This window comes from Cottoperca gobio, chromosome 18, assembly GCF_900634415.1.
Source record: "Cottoperca gobio chromosome 18, fCotGob3.1, whole genome shotgun sequence".
Lineage (NCBI taxonomy): Eukaryota > Metazoa > Chordata > Actinopteri > Perciformes > Bovichtidae > Cottoperca > Cottoperca gobio.
This window is the reverse complement of record NC_041372.1, coordinates 410,946-423,380: the sequence shown is the minus strand read 5'-3', so window position 1 is coordinate 423,380 and position 12,435 is coordinate 410,946. Positions and strand designations below refer to the sequence as shown.

Below are 12,435 nucleotides of genomic sequence, written 5' to 3'. Positions count from 1 at the left end.
CCACCTGGCAGCCCATACTACCTGCCCGACCCCACCCAGCTCTGGTAAGGAGTCCCTGGCCTCACATGCGTTCTGTAGGTTGGGGATCCATATCAGGGCTGAGCGCTGGTTTCTAATTTTATATCGTCTAATGGTGGTACCTCGATCGCAGATAGGTGATCTGATCCCCAACGGCAGTATGACTTTATGGATGAATAAACACATTTCTACTGTTCAAATAATTGATTCTGTGTTTTGCATTTTTTAATTATTATTGATGTTTAAATAATCAACCTTTAAGCTCTTTGCACAGCTAAAGTTATGTGAATAAACATTTATAAAAGAGCGTGAACATTTTATTTAAAATATCTATTGATAGAAATGTCTATTCAAACAATGGCTCGCTTTTAAAAATCTGTTTGTCTGTGTGAAAGTGTCAAATTCTCATGTTTACTATTATTATCCTAAATATCACAAATCATATCCATCCATAACATTAACCAGAGCAAAGTTGAGGTGAGCAGCATATGGAGGCCGGAGAAGGATTTAAAAAGATTTTCAAACATCTCTACAGATTGTTTATGAATTACTTTAATAAAGTTAGTTAAAATCGCCTTTACTCATGTATCGTCCCTTCATCTGTCACAAGCCTAGTCCATGCTGCTCTGTGACTTCCTGTCTCGCAGTGTGCCAGAGTTAGGCGAGGAGGGAGCGAGTGGCGTACGGGGACCGGTCCTCTTCCATCCGCCGCCCAACTGTCGCATCAGAGAGGTCCACTGTGGGACCCAGGTGAGGCTGGTTGTCATAGCGATCCGAGACATCGCCAAAGGGGAGGAGATCACGGTGGACTACAGTCTGACGGACTGGGGCGAGAACGCCATGGTGAGATACATACACACATATATATATATATATATATATATATTTTTTTTTTTTTAATTTAATACACATATATATATATATATATATATATATATATATATATATATAATGATTAATCTTCTCATAAAACTCATCAATGAGTGACTGAAATTTATTTTCAAATTTATTTTCACACAATCACACACCAAAACATTTAATGCCTGAGATGAGGATGGTTGAAAGACGACAGGAAATGAGAGAGAGAGATGCATTTATCTCAGATGTATCACAGGAAGGAACGGGCAGTCAGAGTTTTGTGACTGAACTATGAATGTGATGAGAATGCAGATCCTACCTGTTGACCTGGTTTTATTTTTGAAATGTGTGTAACCAGGAGGAAGAGGCGGCCCCTCACCCTCTGTCCCTCTCCGTTTCTGATTACCTCACCCCCTCCTGGTCCTTGTCCCCCTCGTCCTCCCCGCTCACCCACTCTGAACCCAGCGACTCAGACCGCGAGGAGGACGAAGAGGAGGAAGACGACGACGATGACGACGACGATGAAGAAGAGGAAATGGAGGAGATAAGGGGCCGAATGCTTCGCCGCCGCAAGAAGCGCAAGCTTCCTGCGGAGGTCCCTTCGAAGAAGAAGAGCGAGAACCCCTGCTCATCCTTCTCCCACCCGCCACCTGTCACCCCACCTGCCAGATCCCAGTCCCAGCCCCCTGTCAGTGCCCTGGCCCCCCCCACTACCAACATCAACAACAACATCAACATCAACATCGGCAGCTCCACCGGCGCTGCGGTGAGCCGGCGGCAGCACTGCCCGTACTGTGGCCGCCACTATCGCTCTCTGGCCCGCCACCTGGAGAAGCACCACGCCAACCAGCCCGAGGTCAGAGCCGCTATGGAGCAGGCTCACCTGCACACACACAGCTCTTCAAACGGAAGCGCCGCGCACCCTAACCCCTCAGCGTCCTCCACCTCTCACAGCCACTCCTTCGCCGTCCCTCAGCCCGCGGCCTCCAGCCCCCCCCCCCCTCTCTTCTCACGGGAGAGGGACTCGCCAGCGACTCGCTCAAACACCGGCAGCGTGTCCTTCTCCCTCTCGCTTTCCCCACCTTCTTCTGCTCAGCCTGCAGCAGCCAAGAAGGCGCCCAGTTTACCACTGCCAAGCACCAAACGCCCCCCCACCCCCATGGTGCCACGAGTTAAGAGTCCGTCCCCTCCCCCGTCTGCTCCCAGGAGGGGGAGGAGGTTGAAGAGAGAGAAGCATGAAGAGCAGCCGAAGGCGGAGGTGGAGAGCTCGAGGAGTCAAGAGGAGCTGGCTCCCCCTCCGACTCCAGAGCCTGACGTGGATCCAGAGGAAGATCTGGACCTGAGCGGAGACGGAGACGCGGCCGAGGAGAAGAACGGAGCGGTGGTGAGGTGAGGTTGGGTTATTGCACTGTGTAGATCTTTATCGTGTGTGCTTTCAGCTGCTGTTTAAAGTCTGTCTGTCCTCCAGCCCACAGAGACATCACATGTCCCCGCTGCTCTCCTCCCTCTCCTGTCTGGTGGTCTACCTCCGCCGCCAGCAGCACTCCTCCTGCCTCTCTCTGACCCGCTCTCCTCACTCGGCCGAGGCCTGGCGCCTGCTCTGCCACTCCAGCCTCTCTCTGCTCATCCTCTACAACCGCCACCGGGAATGTGAGGTGGCCAAGCTCACCGTGCAGGACTACTGCAGCCGCACCCCCCCCCCATCCAGCTCCAGCAGCAGCCCCCCCTCTGGCATGGAAGCCCTGCTGTCCCCTTTTGAGCGCCACGTGCTCTGTAACCTGCCACGGGCCGGGGTCCTGGGCAAGCGTGGTCGCATCCAGCCGCTGATTCTGCCGCCACACTGCGAGTCGTGCCTTGACCTGCTCCTTCAGACGAGCCCGAGTGTGGGTGTGGACCCCGAGAGCCCCTACGTCTTCTCCCGGCCCTACCACTCTCCTGCCACCCCCGCTCCGGGGCACCGACCTCCTGAGGAACCTGGCTCGGTCCAGCGGGGCCAAGAACCCCGGAGCACTGACGGCGACTCGTGCGCGGCGGCAGGTAGCGATTTTCACTCAGCTGCTGCTGCTAGAGGAGGGCGAGGGCCAGGGAGGGGGCACCAAACGGCTGGAGGACTTCCTGGAGCGAGAGTACCACGTGACCCAAAACTGCTCCACCATCATACGGGATCCAGCTCTGATGGGTCAGGTGGGTCGGGTTGTTCTGTACGGAGAGAGGGAGGGCGTGCTGTTCAGAGGGATGAGCCTGCAACACATCTGCCTGGAGCTGGATGGTGAGAGCTGCAGCCTGTCTTTGTCATGCGTCCGTCTGTCTCTGTCTCCGTCATGTCTCTGTCTGTACATATGTAGTGAAGCGTTGTATAAATTAATCACAGCTCAGGAGGAGAATCTCGGTAGGAGAATCTCGGTAGGAGAATCTCGGTAGGAGAAGCTCGGTAGGAGAAGCTCGGTAGGAGAAGGAGCTCAGGAAGACCTCAGGAGCAGCAATTGATTCCTGAACTGTGTGTCCATTTCCTCTCTGTCTTGCAGTCATGTCTGGAAACTCGGCAGACTCCTTCTCAGAAGATTCAGAGGCAGTGGAAGAGAAGGAGGAAGTGAAGGAGAAAGCTGAGGTGATGATGGTGAAGAAGAAAGGACCAGGGCGACCACGGAAGAAGAAAGCCCCGACCCCCTCTCCAGTCAGCCCGTCTATAGCCAGCGCCCACAAGAAAAGATGCATTCCACCCAAATCAGGTAAGTCCATGACATCCTCGACATGTGACCCTCTGCACTGTCTCCTTTCATCCACTCTGCTGCACCTCTGGCTCACAGGGAAGCGTGGCGTGCTGAAGCGGCCCTGGTCGGAGGCGGAGCGCGTAGCAGTGGAGACGCACCTGAAGAGAAATCTGATGGAGCTGCGAGTACCTGCCAAGGCCGACTGTGAGCGCTGCCTGGAGCTCTGCCCCCTGCTGGTGAGCAACCAGCGGGACTGGAGGGCCATCAAGTTCTACGTCCACAACCGCATCCAGCTGCTGAAGAAGCAGGGCAGGAGGGAGAGCGCCGCCTCACTCTGCTAAAACAAACACACGCACACACACACACCCTCATGTATAAACCAGCAGCAGCAGAAAGACTGCGGGTGCAGGACCTTCAGTGATCCCTCGTACTCAGTGTCTGGTCCAGGATGTACGTATAAGTGTTAATATGAGTTCAAACACAGTGAATGCTTCTTTTCAAAGATTTATTTTGTATGTCATCCTTACTTTGTGAAATGTTTGACAGTGGAGAGCAGCAGGAGAAATGTCCCCGGGGTAGAGATGTACCGGATACTTCAGTCAAACCCTAAATCAACATTCGGATGCTACGCAGCTTCTTTATTTTCTGCATGTCTTTGGATTGTGTTTAAAGTGTTTGTGCACAGTGTGAGATACAGATGAGGCTACACTAATATTATTAGTATTTAACTATTAGTAGAGTTAGATTCAGTGGTGCTGCGTAGGATTATTTCTGACTGTGATCCAAACATTTCAATAACTGCAGAGCGTTTAAAGTCCAGAAGTCAACATTTACTGAAGAAAGAATTCACAACATGTATTTATCAAACCAAATATTCTGCTTCAGTCCATATTTGTTGGTGTTCAGCCTCAAAAACGACTTTCACTGCAGTTAAAAAAACGCAAAGGGAGGCACGCTCTGATGAGTTATATTTAATAAAGAAAAGAAATCCCATTAATCACTGCAATCAAATGAGGATTTATTTTAGGGTGATGAGGTCTTAAAATATGACGACGACAGATATTCAAAGCTTCATTTGAAACCTCAGAAGAAGCGTTGATGTTGAAAACAAAGACATTGACTCCGCCTGCAGGACTCCAGGCTGCAGCTGAGGTACCCATCTATAAACCCACAGACTCTGTGTGGATGAACTTGTATAGTTTGTGTTGGATATTGACTGATATCGCCCCCCCCCCCCCCTTGTGCCCTTCAAAAAGTATTGTTAGAAGTGGACCATGATGCACCTGTGAAATTGTCATATCAGACTATGCTGTATCAAGGCACGCTTACTTGAATATACAGTGTATCAGAATTAAAAAGGTATTTCAGATCTGGTGTTATCCAATATGTAAATAGTTGCTAATCTATGGAAAGTATAGAGTAGTGATGGCAGAGTTAGCATTGTCTTATTATGGTGTAAATACTGTAAATACTACCTGTACTTATTAAAGTGTACCACATTTTCACCTGTTCTGAGTTTTACTTTGTGGAGCAAAGACAAACAACTAAATACAAAGAATACACGCATGAAATGATGGAGAGACATTTCTAGCGGGATGAAACGATATGAAATAAAGGCGAGTCAGTGACTACAGTTATACATTCACTGTTAGATTAAACAATAAGGTGGACATCTGTACGATGCAGCTCTGAGTTCATGTATTAAGGTTAATATGTTAATATATTAAGGTTAAAGATGAGCTGAAAGCTTAATACATGAATGTGGAGCTGCAGCATGCAGCTGTCCACCTTATTGTCTGCCTTTGCTCCCACCGCGAATATATATAACTAGTCAGTGGTTATTAGACCCCCCCTCCCCCTCGTCAGATTTAATGATGAAAACAATACTGACAGATCTAAACCGACACTTGATCTGCAAAGCAGTAAATATAGTTTATTTTTATATAAAAAGATGGACAGTATTTAATCAACAGGTGGAAATGATGCTAGGTGATAGGGATGCTGAAAATCAATAGAGAAAAGATTATTTTATCAAATAAAACAAGAGGAAGGTAAGATTACAAAAGAACTGAGATTTAAATGTATAAAATTTCTTAGCCTTTCCAATACGTTTTTACCAAATACTCCAATTAATACAAGTAAACTGAGCACAGTGAAAGAGGAGTATGAATATGAAACCAACATAATCACAATCTGATGTTTGTCACACACACCTGAATGAGCACCTCTGTGCTATTCCTGCATAATTCTTATATATTTGTATTAACAGAATGGTTACAGGACCAAAAGGCAGAAAAATACAAAGTTAAATAACTAAATCTGATTAAAGTGTTCCAAAAATCAAATCAAATGACAGAAACACAACATTATCTATTTAACTTCCAGAGTACCATATAAAAGATGTAATAAAGTTTACAGCTGGTGGACATAACAGAAAGGCTGATCAATGGGTTATAAAACTAATATTTTGAGACAAGAATAAAAGTCAGAGACATAAAGTCCTCCAAAGAGCAGAGAAGTGCGTTATGATGACGCTCACTAACAAAGACTGCGGAGAGTCAGAGGTGCAGATGAACCTGAAACCTCTCATTAGCTATTGAGCTAAATTCTCACTTCTTACAGCTTCAACAAAAAGACAGTTTTAATCACAGCATTGGTATGCACTGCAGATTCACTAATAATAATATGACAAAAGACATTTCAGCTTTAGCACGACTTGTTTCAAACGGTACTCCCTAAAAAGGTTTTTTTCCCCGGGTGGTGCCTCACGTCCTGCGGCACACAGCGGTGTGTGTGTGTGTGTCTGGTGCTTTGGGGGCTTGGGTCACTTTTTGGACAAGCTAGCAAAAGCGTAACCTAAAAAGTTGTTTATTACCATAATCTTTGTCTTAACCCCAAGATTAACCCTACAGGAGTTAATATACTAATATTCATTTAGCAACCGCGACTAGACTTCGCTGCATCTTCTCTAATATCCAGCAGAAAGAAGTCAGATTGTATAGAAGGCTATGAGAAAATGTTTCTACTTCTCTCTTGATTTATTACCTCAGGAAACATTTTCCTGATGAGTTTAAGTCTCAATCTGTAGTTTCAAGTCTTCTTCAACACATGATGTTCATTTAGTAACTTATGTGCCGTTAGAGTTAAATAGAGGATAAAGCAGCGTCAGCTTTAGGGCGGCACCAAAGTTATTTGTAAAATGTTGTCCTCAGCTCCACCCTCTGTGTTTTCAAGCCTTTCAGCCAGCAAATATCATACAATATGTGTATTACACATGATATGAAGTTCTAATGTTAGCATGACTTGATTAAAAGTAGTAAGCTACTTCATCAGTAAAACCACGCAACCCCGGTGAAACACGTGTTTTTAGGGAGTCCCTTTCACATATGTTGGGTGGTTACCCATTTCAGTCACCCCACAGATTTCACTAAACTAAATAAAAACCCTCTAGTATCCTCTCTACGAGTGCGAACATAAAAAAGAAGCTGAGGACATTTCAGTCTAACAGGTCTCCATGATGTCCAACAGCCTGGCCCTCTTCTGCCCTCTGTAATATCTCCATCGGCTCCTTGTCTCCTTTACCAGGGTTGAACAATGGGAACACTTCACCAGGGAAGTGAGCTGTGATACTAACAATGACGCTCTTATCCTTCACATTATAGAAGGAAAGCTCTCCGCTGTCGTGGTTCAAATACACCCCGAGCGTCTGCGGCATGGAGGACACGGGCAGGACAACCTGTGATTCTGTGCTCAACTGAAAGCTGCCTGCTCTGTCGGGGCAGCAGTAGAGGAACCAGAAACCGCTGGATGTAGTTGGAGTAAAGTCTAGCTGCTGAGGGATGATAGTTTGACTTGTAACCCCGACCCACCAGGACTGTTTGAGACTCTGTGTGTTCCCCAGAGAAACCTCCCAGTAGTGTTGTCCACTAGAGAAGCCGGGAGTCCCTCTGATCGCCGTGAGACAGGTCACCCTTTGTCCATCAGGAAAATCACACTGGCCTGTCTCTAAACCTACCATTCATGATTTTGAGGTATTGATTTCCTTTCTTGTCAAGTGTAACGTTAGCTGTTGACAATTAAAAACAGCATTAGGATGAGTCATTTTTAATTTTTAGATCATTTTGAAAGTGTTAATGCACGTGGCATACATCTGGAAAGGTGTGAGGGCTTTAATGTTGTGTAACCTCAGCGCCTATAATATATAATAATCAGTGTGTAATAAAGTGTGTTTCCAAAATACAGACGGGCAGAATTGTCTCCATTGAAACCCATTAAAGCAGAATTGATTAAAATGATCTCAGCTTCACATCTGAATCAGAATTTAACATTTTACTATTTCCCAGCCGACATTTTCTCATGTTTGGGACAAACACCTGCTGTTTCCATGGTTTCCTGCTCAAACTATACTATGCAGCAACATGTTGGAGACAAACAGTCGCACATCTCACTGTGTGGAGAGAGACACTAGCATTCAGTATACAGGAAATCATTTAAAGAGTTACAGTTCTATAAAATGAATATCTGTAGTTATGATCAGGACTGAAGTTAAAAGATTAATTCAGCGAAAGGGAAAAATAACAATTATATATTTTTACGTCAGTTGTTTGATGCAGACTTTTTGTCCTCTCAGGACATCAGAAAAGGTGAGGCACAAGGGTTAAGCACAGAATTGTTATTATAATATAATTATAAATCAATTCTATATTAATAAAGTATTACCGTAACACTTGTAGGCTGTTGATAGATGTGTTGGCTGGATCACTTCTGTAACAGAATAATATCATCATTACAGCAGAATGAGAAACGTGAGTGCCTGTGTTATTCCTTTATGAACAGAGAGGTATTCATACCTTTTGGTAAAAGTTTATCTGGGAAGAAAACACAAACAATTGTTAAGGGTCACATTTCCGAGAGACTCTACTCAGCCTGTGGAACAGTTTTAACTTTTCTCACAGTCCTTTACAGAAGTGCTAACTATTAAAACCTAATACTATATTTAATTTAACACACATACCATGAACGTTATGTAAATGCTTCTGACCCTCAGCGTGCTCATCTCCCGGTTTGGCTTTCTTCTCTGAAACATAAAACATTTTAAGCATCTTATATATATATATATATATATATATATATATATATATATATATATATATATATATATATATATATATATATATATATATATATATATATATATATATATATATTGTATTAATAACATAAGAAACGTGTACCTCTCTTGGTAAAGAACAGCACTGCAGCGGACACCAGCATGACTGCGAGGAGAGCGGAAGCTGCCCATCCGGCCGCTAAACACCCAGAATCTGAACAAAGACAAAGTTATATATATATGATATTTTTATGTATTGTTCTTACTTTTTAAAACTATTAAGAACATTATGGAAGCACATAGGGGAATTTATTAAAGTGATAACGTAAACTTGAGAATTTAATTCCAGAATAGCTTTAGAAATATCCACTGCACCGCAGGTTCGGCCTGAATGAAAAGCCATTTTATTTTAAAACGGTCATACGAGTGAAAATGATCTGCACATTAATGTTTACTGACATAACCTGAGATTATAATGCTATTGTGGAATTATATTTCCCTTATCCTCTGACTAAAGTGCCCTCTGGGCTTCCACACATGCACATAGTTGTGTTTACTGTGTGAAGCGGGAGGAGTCTCCAGCCACACCCTGGCCTCTTTGGTCTCCACTGAGCAGGAGACCTGAGTGGAGCTGGACACGAGGAGCCAGCTGTGCACGGACACTAGACCAGAGGAGGTTTTGCTGTACTTCAGGCTCTTCGGGGTGAGGACGTGCTTCTGATCGGCCCAGAGCAGCCCGGGCTCTGGATACCAGTCTTCAGACTGACAGCTCAGATTCACCATGTTGTCTCCTGCCCACGCTGCTGACAGGAGCGGGGGGGGTCCCCATCCCTAGCAAGGCGGAGGATGAGAAACATTAGTATCCGGCTTTGGGTTTGTGAGTTTTCTCCACCTGTACAAGCCTCACCTGTTACAATGAGCCTGACAGTTGCTCTGTCATAACCCTGATCACTGCTCACGTAGCAGGTGTAATCTCCTGCATCCTCCAGCGTGACATTTTCCAGCTTCAGGCTCACATCTCCTGCTGTCAGCCCACCAGACGCTGCATCCTTCAGGCCAAACGAGACGCGGTCCACGTACGAAGCTTCCTGGGATGCATGCTCAAACTGTCTTCCCTGGTAAAGCATGACTGGGGAGTCAAAGTGATCGGGCTGGAACCAGCGCACCTCCAAAGCTTCTGCACTTTGTGGGGGATTGAGCCAGCATGGTAACGTGGCTGTGTGGCCGTGGTTCACGGACACAGGGGACCTGGGGACCTCCGGGATGACTGAAATTGTGAAGCAGGACACATGTGTTTGTCGGACAGGTAATGTAGGAGTTGGAGGAAGCACTCAGATATTCTACTAAAGTAAACCTATGTCATACCACACAGTGTATGAATACTCTGCTATAAGTAACAGTCCTGCATTTTGACATTTTCCTGGATTCATCCATACTTTCTCATCATTTCTGTCAAATGTTGTATTTGTACTATGTTGTTTATCCTGTACACACGTCATTTATCACAGTATGTCCGTCCTGGGAGAGGGAACCCTCCTTTAGGGCAGAGGGTCTAAGGACAGAGGGTGTATCATGTACAGTCTGTAAACACTGAGACAAATGTGTAATTTGTGATATTGGGCTATATAAAGACATTTGATTTGATTTGCATTCAGCGCAAGTAACTAAACTGAAAGCATCAAAATATACTTTGAGTACCAGAAGCAAAGTACCCATTCTACAGCATAATATATATTACATTATATTATTGTAATGTGCATCGGCTGCTAAAGCTGGAGCTCATTTTACCTTACATTACAGTTAATTTAGCAAACAATCATGGAGATACAACTCCGAACAGCAATAATCTTGTAAGTACAATAGCTTCAAGTAGGTACAATCGTATAAGTGAACACTGTCTTCAAATAAGACAGTTTGAAGTGCAACATAAGTGCAACATACATAAACAATAGAATACAAATTCAACTATTAGCTATAAATAAGCCAAACCAATATAAGTGCAACATACAAAGAACAGTTATTTTGTTTTCTTCATTCGCTGAGGTGCAGTCAAAACAGATGAGTCTCTGTCTGCGACGGAAGGAAGGAAGGTCATTCCACCATTTTGGAGCCAGGATAGCAAACAGGCGGGTTTTGTTACATACGGCTGTGCAGCTTGTGAATAATATAAAATAAAGTATCATCGCTAAAGGGAATGAATGTGAGTGATCCGCTGCACGGAGTGAACCAGAAGTAATAATCCCACAGTGGACAGACTCACCTGGAGCAGCTCGGCACCATGACGCATACAGAGCAGCCACAACGTGCAGCAGCACACCTGAGTGACACGCGAGGAAACTTATTAACACACTGGAACACCAGGAAGTACATCTAACCAACTAAACCAAACGTGTCATACCAGTCATTAATAATAATAATAATAATAATAATAATATATTAATGATAATATGTCGACCACTATGAGCTGTCCGCCTTACCCATCGTGTTGTAGCAGGGCCGAATGTCTTCCCTCGAGCTACAGTCCTCACACACCGGGACACCAATACAACTGATTCATACAGAGGTGGAGATTTGAGGCGAGCTTCGGCTTCACTATGGTTTATTCTTGGTGCTGCAGGAATGAGAAAGCTGCTCTCCGACCCGCTTTGTCTTGTTCCAGATTCAGATTCACTTTCACTTTCACTTTCACTCAACATGCGTCACGGCCCATCTGTATCCCTAGTTTTTTCGGTCCATGTTTTCCCTGTCTCTTTGTGTGTGCGTGTGTGTGCTCACCTGTCTACAATCAACTACCCCTACTTCCGGCGCCCTTACCTTTATGAACTTCACCTTCATGTTGATCTGAACTACACACCTGTAAGGTGTCATAAAGGCATCAATACAGACAGACAGAGAGACAGGCAGAGAGACAGAGAGAGAGACAGAGAGAGATAGACAGAGAGAGAGAGAGAGAGAGAGAGAGAGAGAGAGAGAGAGAGAGAGAGACAGACAGACAGACAGACAGGCAGAGAGAGAGAGACAGACAGACAGAGAGAGAGAGAGAGAGAGACAGGCAGAGAGACAGACAGACAGGCAGAGAGAGAGAGAGAGAGACAGAGAGACAGAGACAGAGAGAGAGAGAGACAGGCAGAGAGACAGACAGACAGGCATAGAGAGAGAGAGAGAGACAGGCAGAGAGACAGACAGACAGGCAGAGAGACAGAGAGAAGACAGAGAGAGATAGACAGAGAGAGACAGGCAGAGAGAGAGAGAGAGAGAGAGAGAGAGAGAGAGAGGCAGAGAGAGAGACAGACAGACAGGCAGAGAGAGAGAGAGAGAGAGAGAGAGAGAGAGAGAGAGAGAGACAGAGAGAGAGACAGAGAGAGAGAGAGAGACAGACAGAGAGACAGACAGGCAGACAGGCAGAGAGAGAGACAGACAGAGAGAGAGAGAGACAGAGACAGAGACAGAGACAGACAGAGAGAGAGACAGACAGACAGACAGACAGAGACAATCAGAAAGCTAATAGTTGAATTTGTATTCTATTGTTTCTGTATGTTGCACTTGGTTTGGTTTATTTAAAGCTATTGTTCTGCCCTTAAAGGATTGTACCTATTTGAAGCTAATGTACTTGCAATATTCTTGCTGTTTGGAGTTGTATCCCCATGATTGTTTGCACTTTTTGTAAGTCGCTTTGGACAAAAGCGTCAGCTAAATGAACTGTAATGTAATGTAAAAAGACAGCATTATAATTATATT

General features: G+C 45.0%; 2 protein-coding genes across 2 annotated transcripts in view; one reads left to right on the top strand and one right to left on the bottom strand.

Moving 5' to 3' along the window:
• Nucleotides 1-3,824, top strand: part of LOC115023941 (histone-lysine N-methyltransferase 2B-like) — a 5,816-nt gene extending 1,992 nt beyond the window's left edge. Inside the window, exons 3-8 of the mRNA XM_029455309.1 lie at nt 1-44; nt 666-861; nt 1,235-2,265; nt 2,345-3,145; nt 3,402-3,605; nt 3,684-3,824. The exon at nt 1-44 is cut by the window's left edge and continues 41 nt beyond it. Of these exons, the coding sequence (XP_029311169.1) occupies nt 1-44; nt 666-861; nt 1,235-2,265; nt 2,345-3,145; nt 3,402-3,483 (2,154 nt within the window). The 3' untranslated portion in view covers nt 3,484-3,605; nt 3,684-3,824. The remainder of the gene's footprint in view (nt 45-665; nt 862-1,234; nt 2,266-2,344; nt 3,146-3,401; nt 3,606-3,683) is intronic.
• Nucleotides 3,825-5,498: 1,674 nt separating this feature from the next.
• Nucleotides 5,499-10,932, bottom strand: LOC115023904 (butyrophilin subfamily 2 member A2-like). Its single transcript, XM_029455258.1, is given in 9 exon segments — nt 5,499-7,585; nt 7,587-7,653; nt 8,307-8,351; nt 8,438-8,455; nt 8,602-8,664; nt 8,822-8,911; nt 9,255-9,528; nt 9,600-9,964; nt 10,706-10,932. Coding segments are annotated over 9 exon segments (1,599 nt in total). The 5' UTR covers nt 10,881-10,932; the 3' UTR covers nt 5,499-7,083.
• Nucleotides 10,933-12,435: the final 1,503 nt, after the last annotated feature.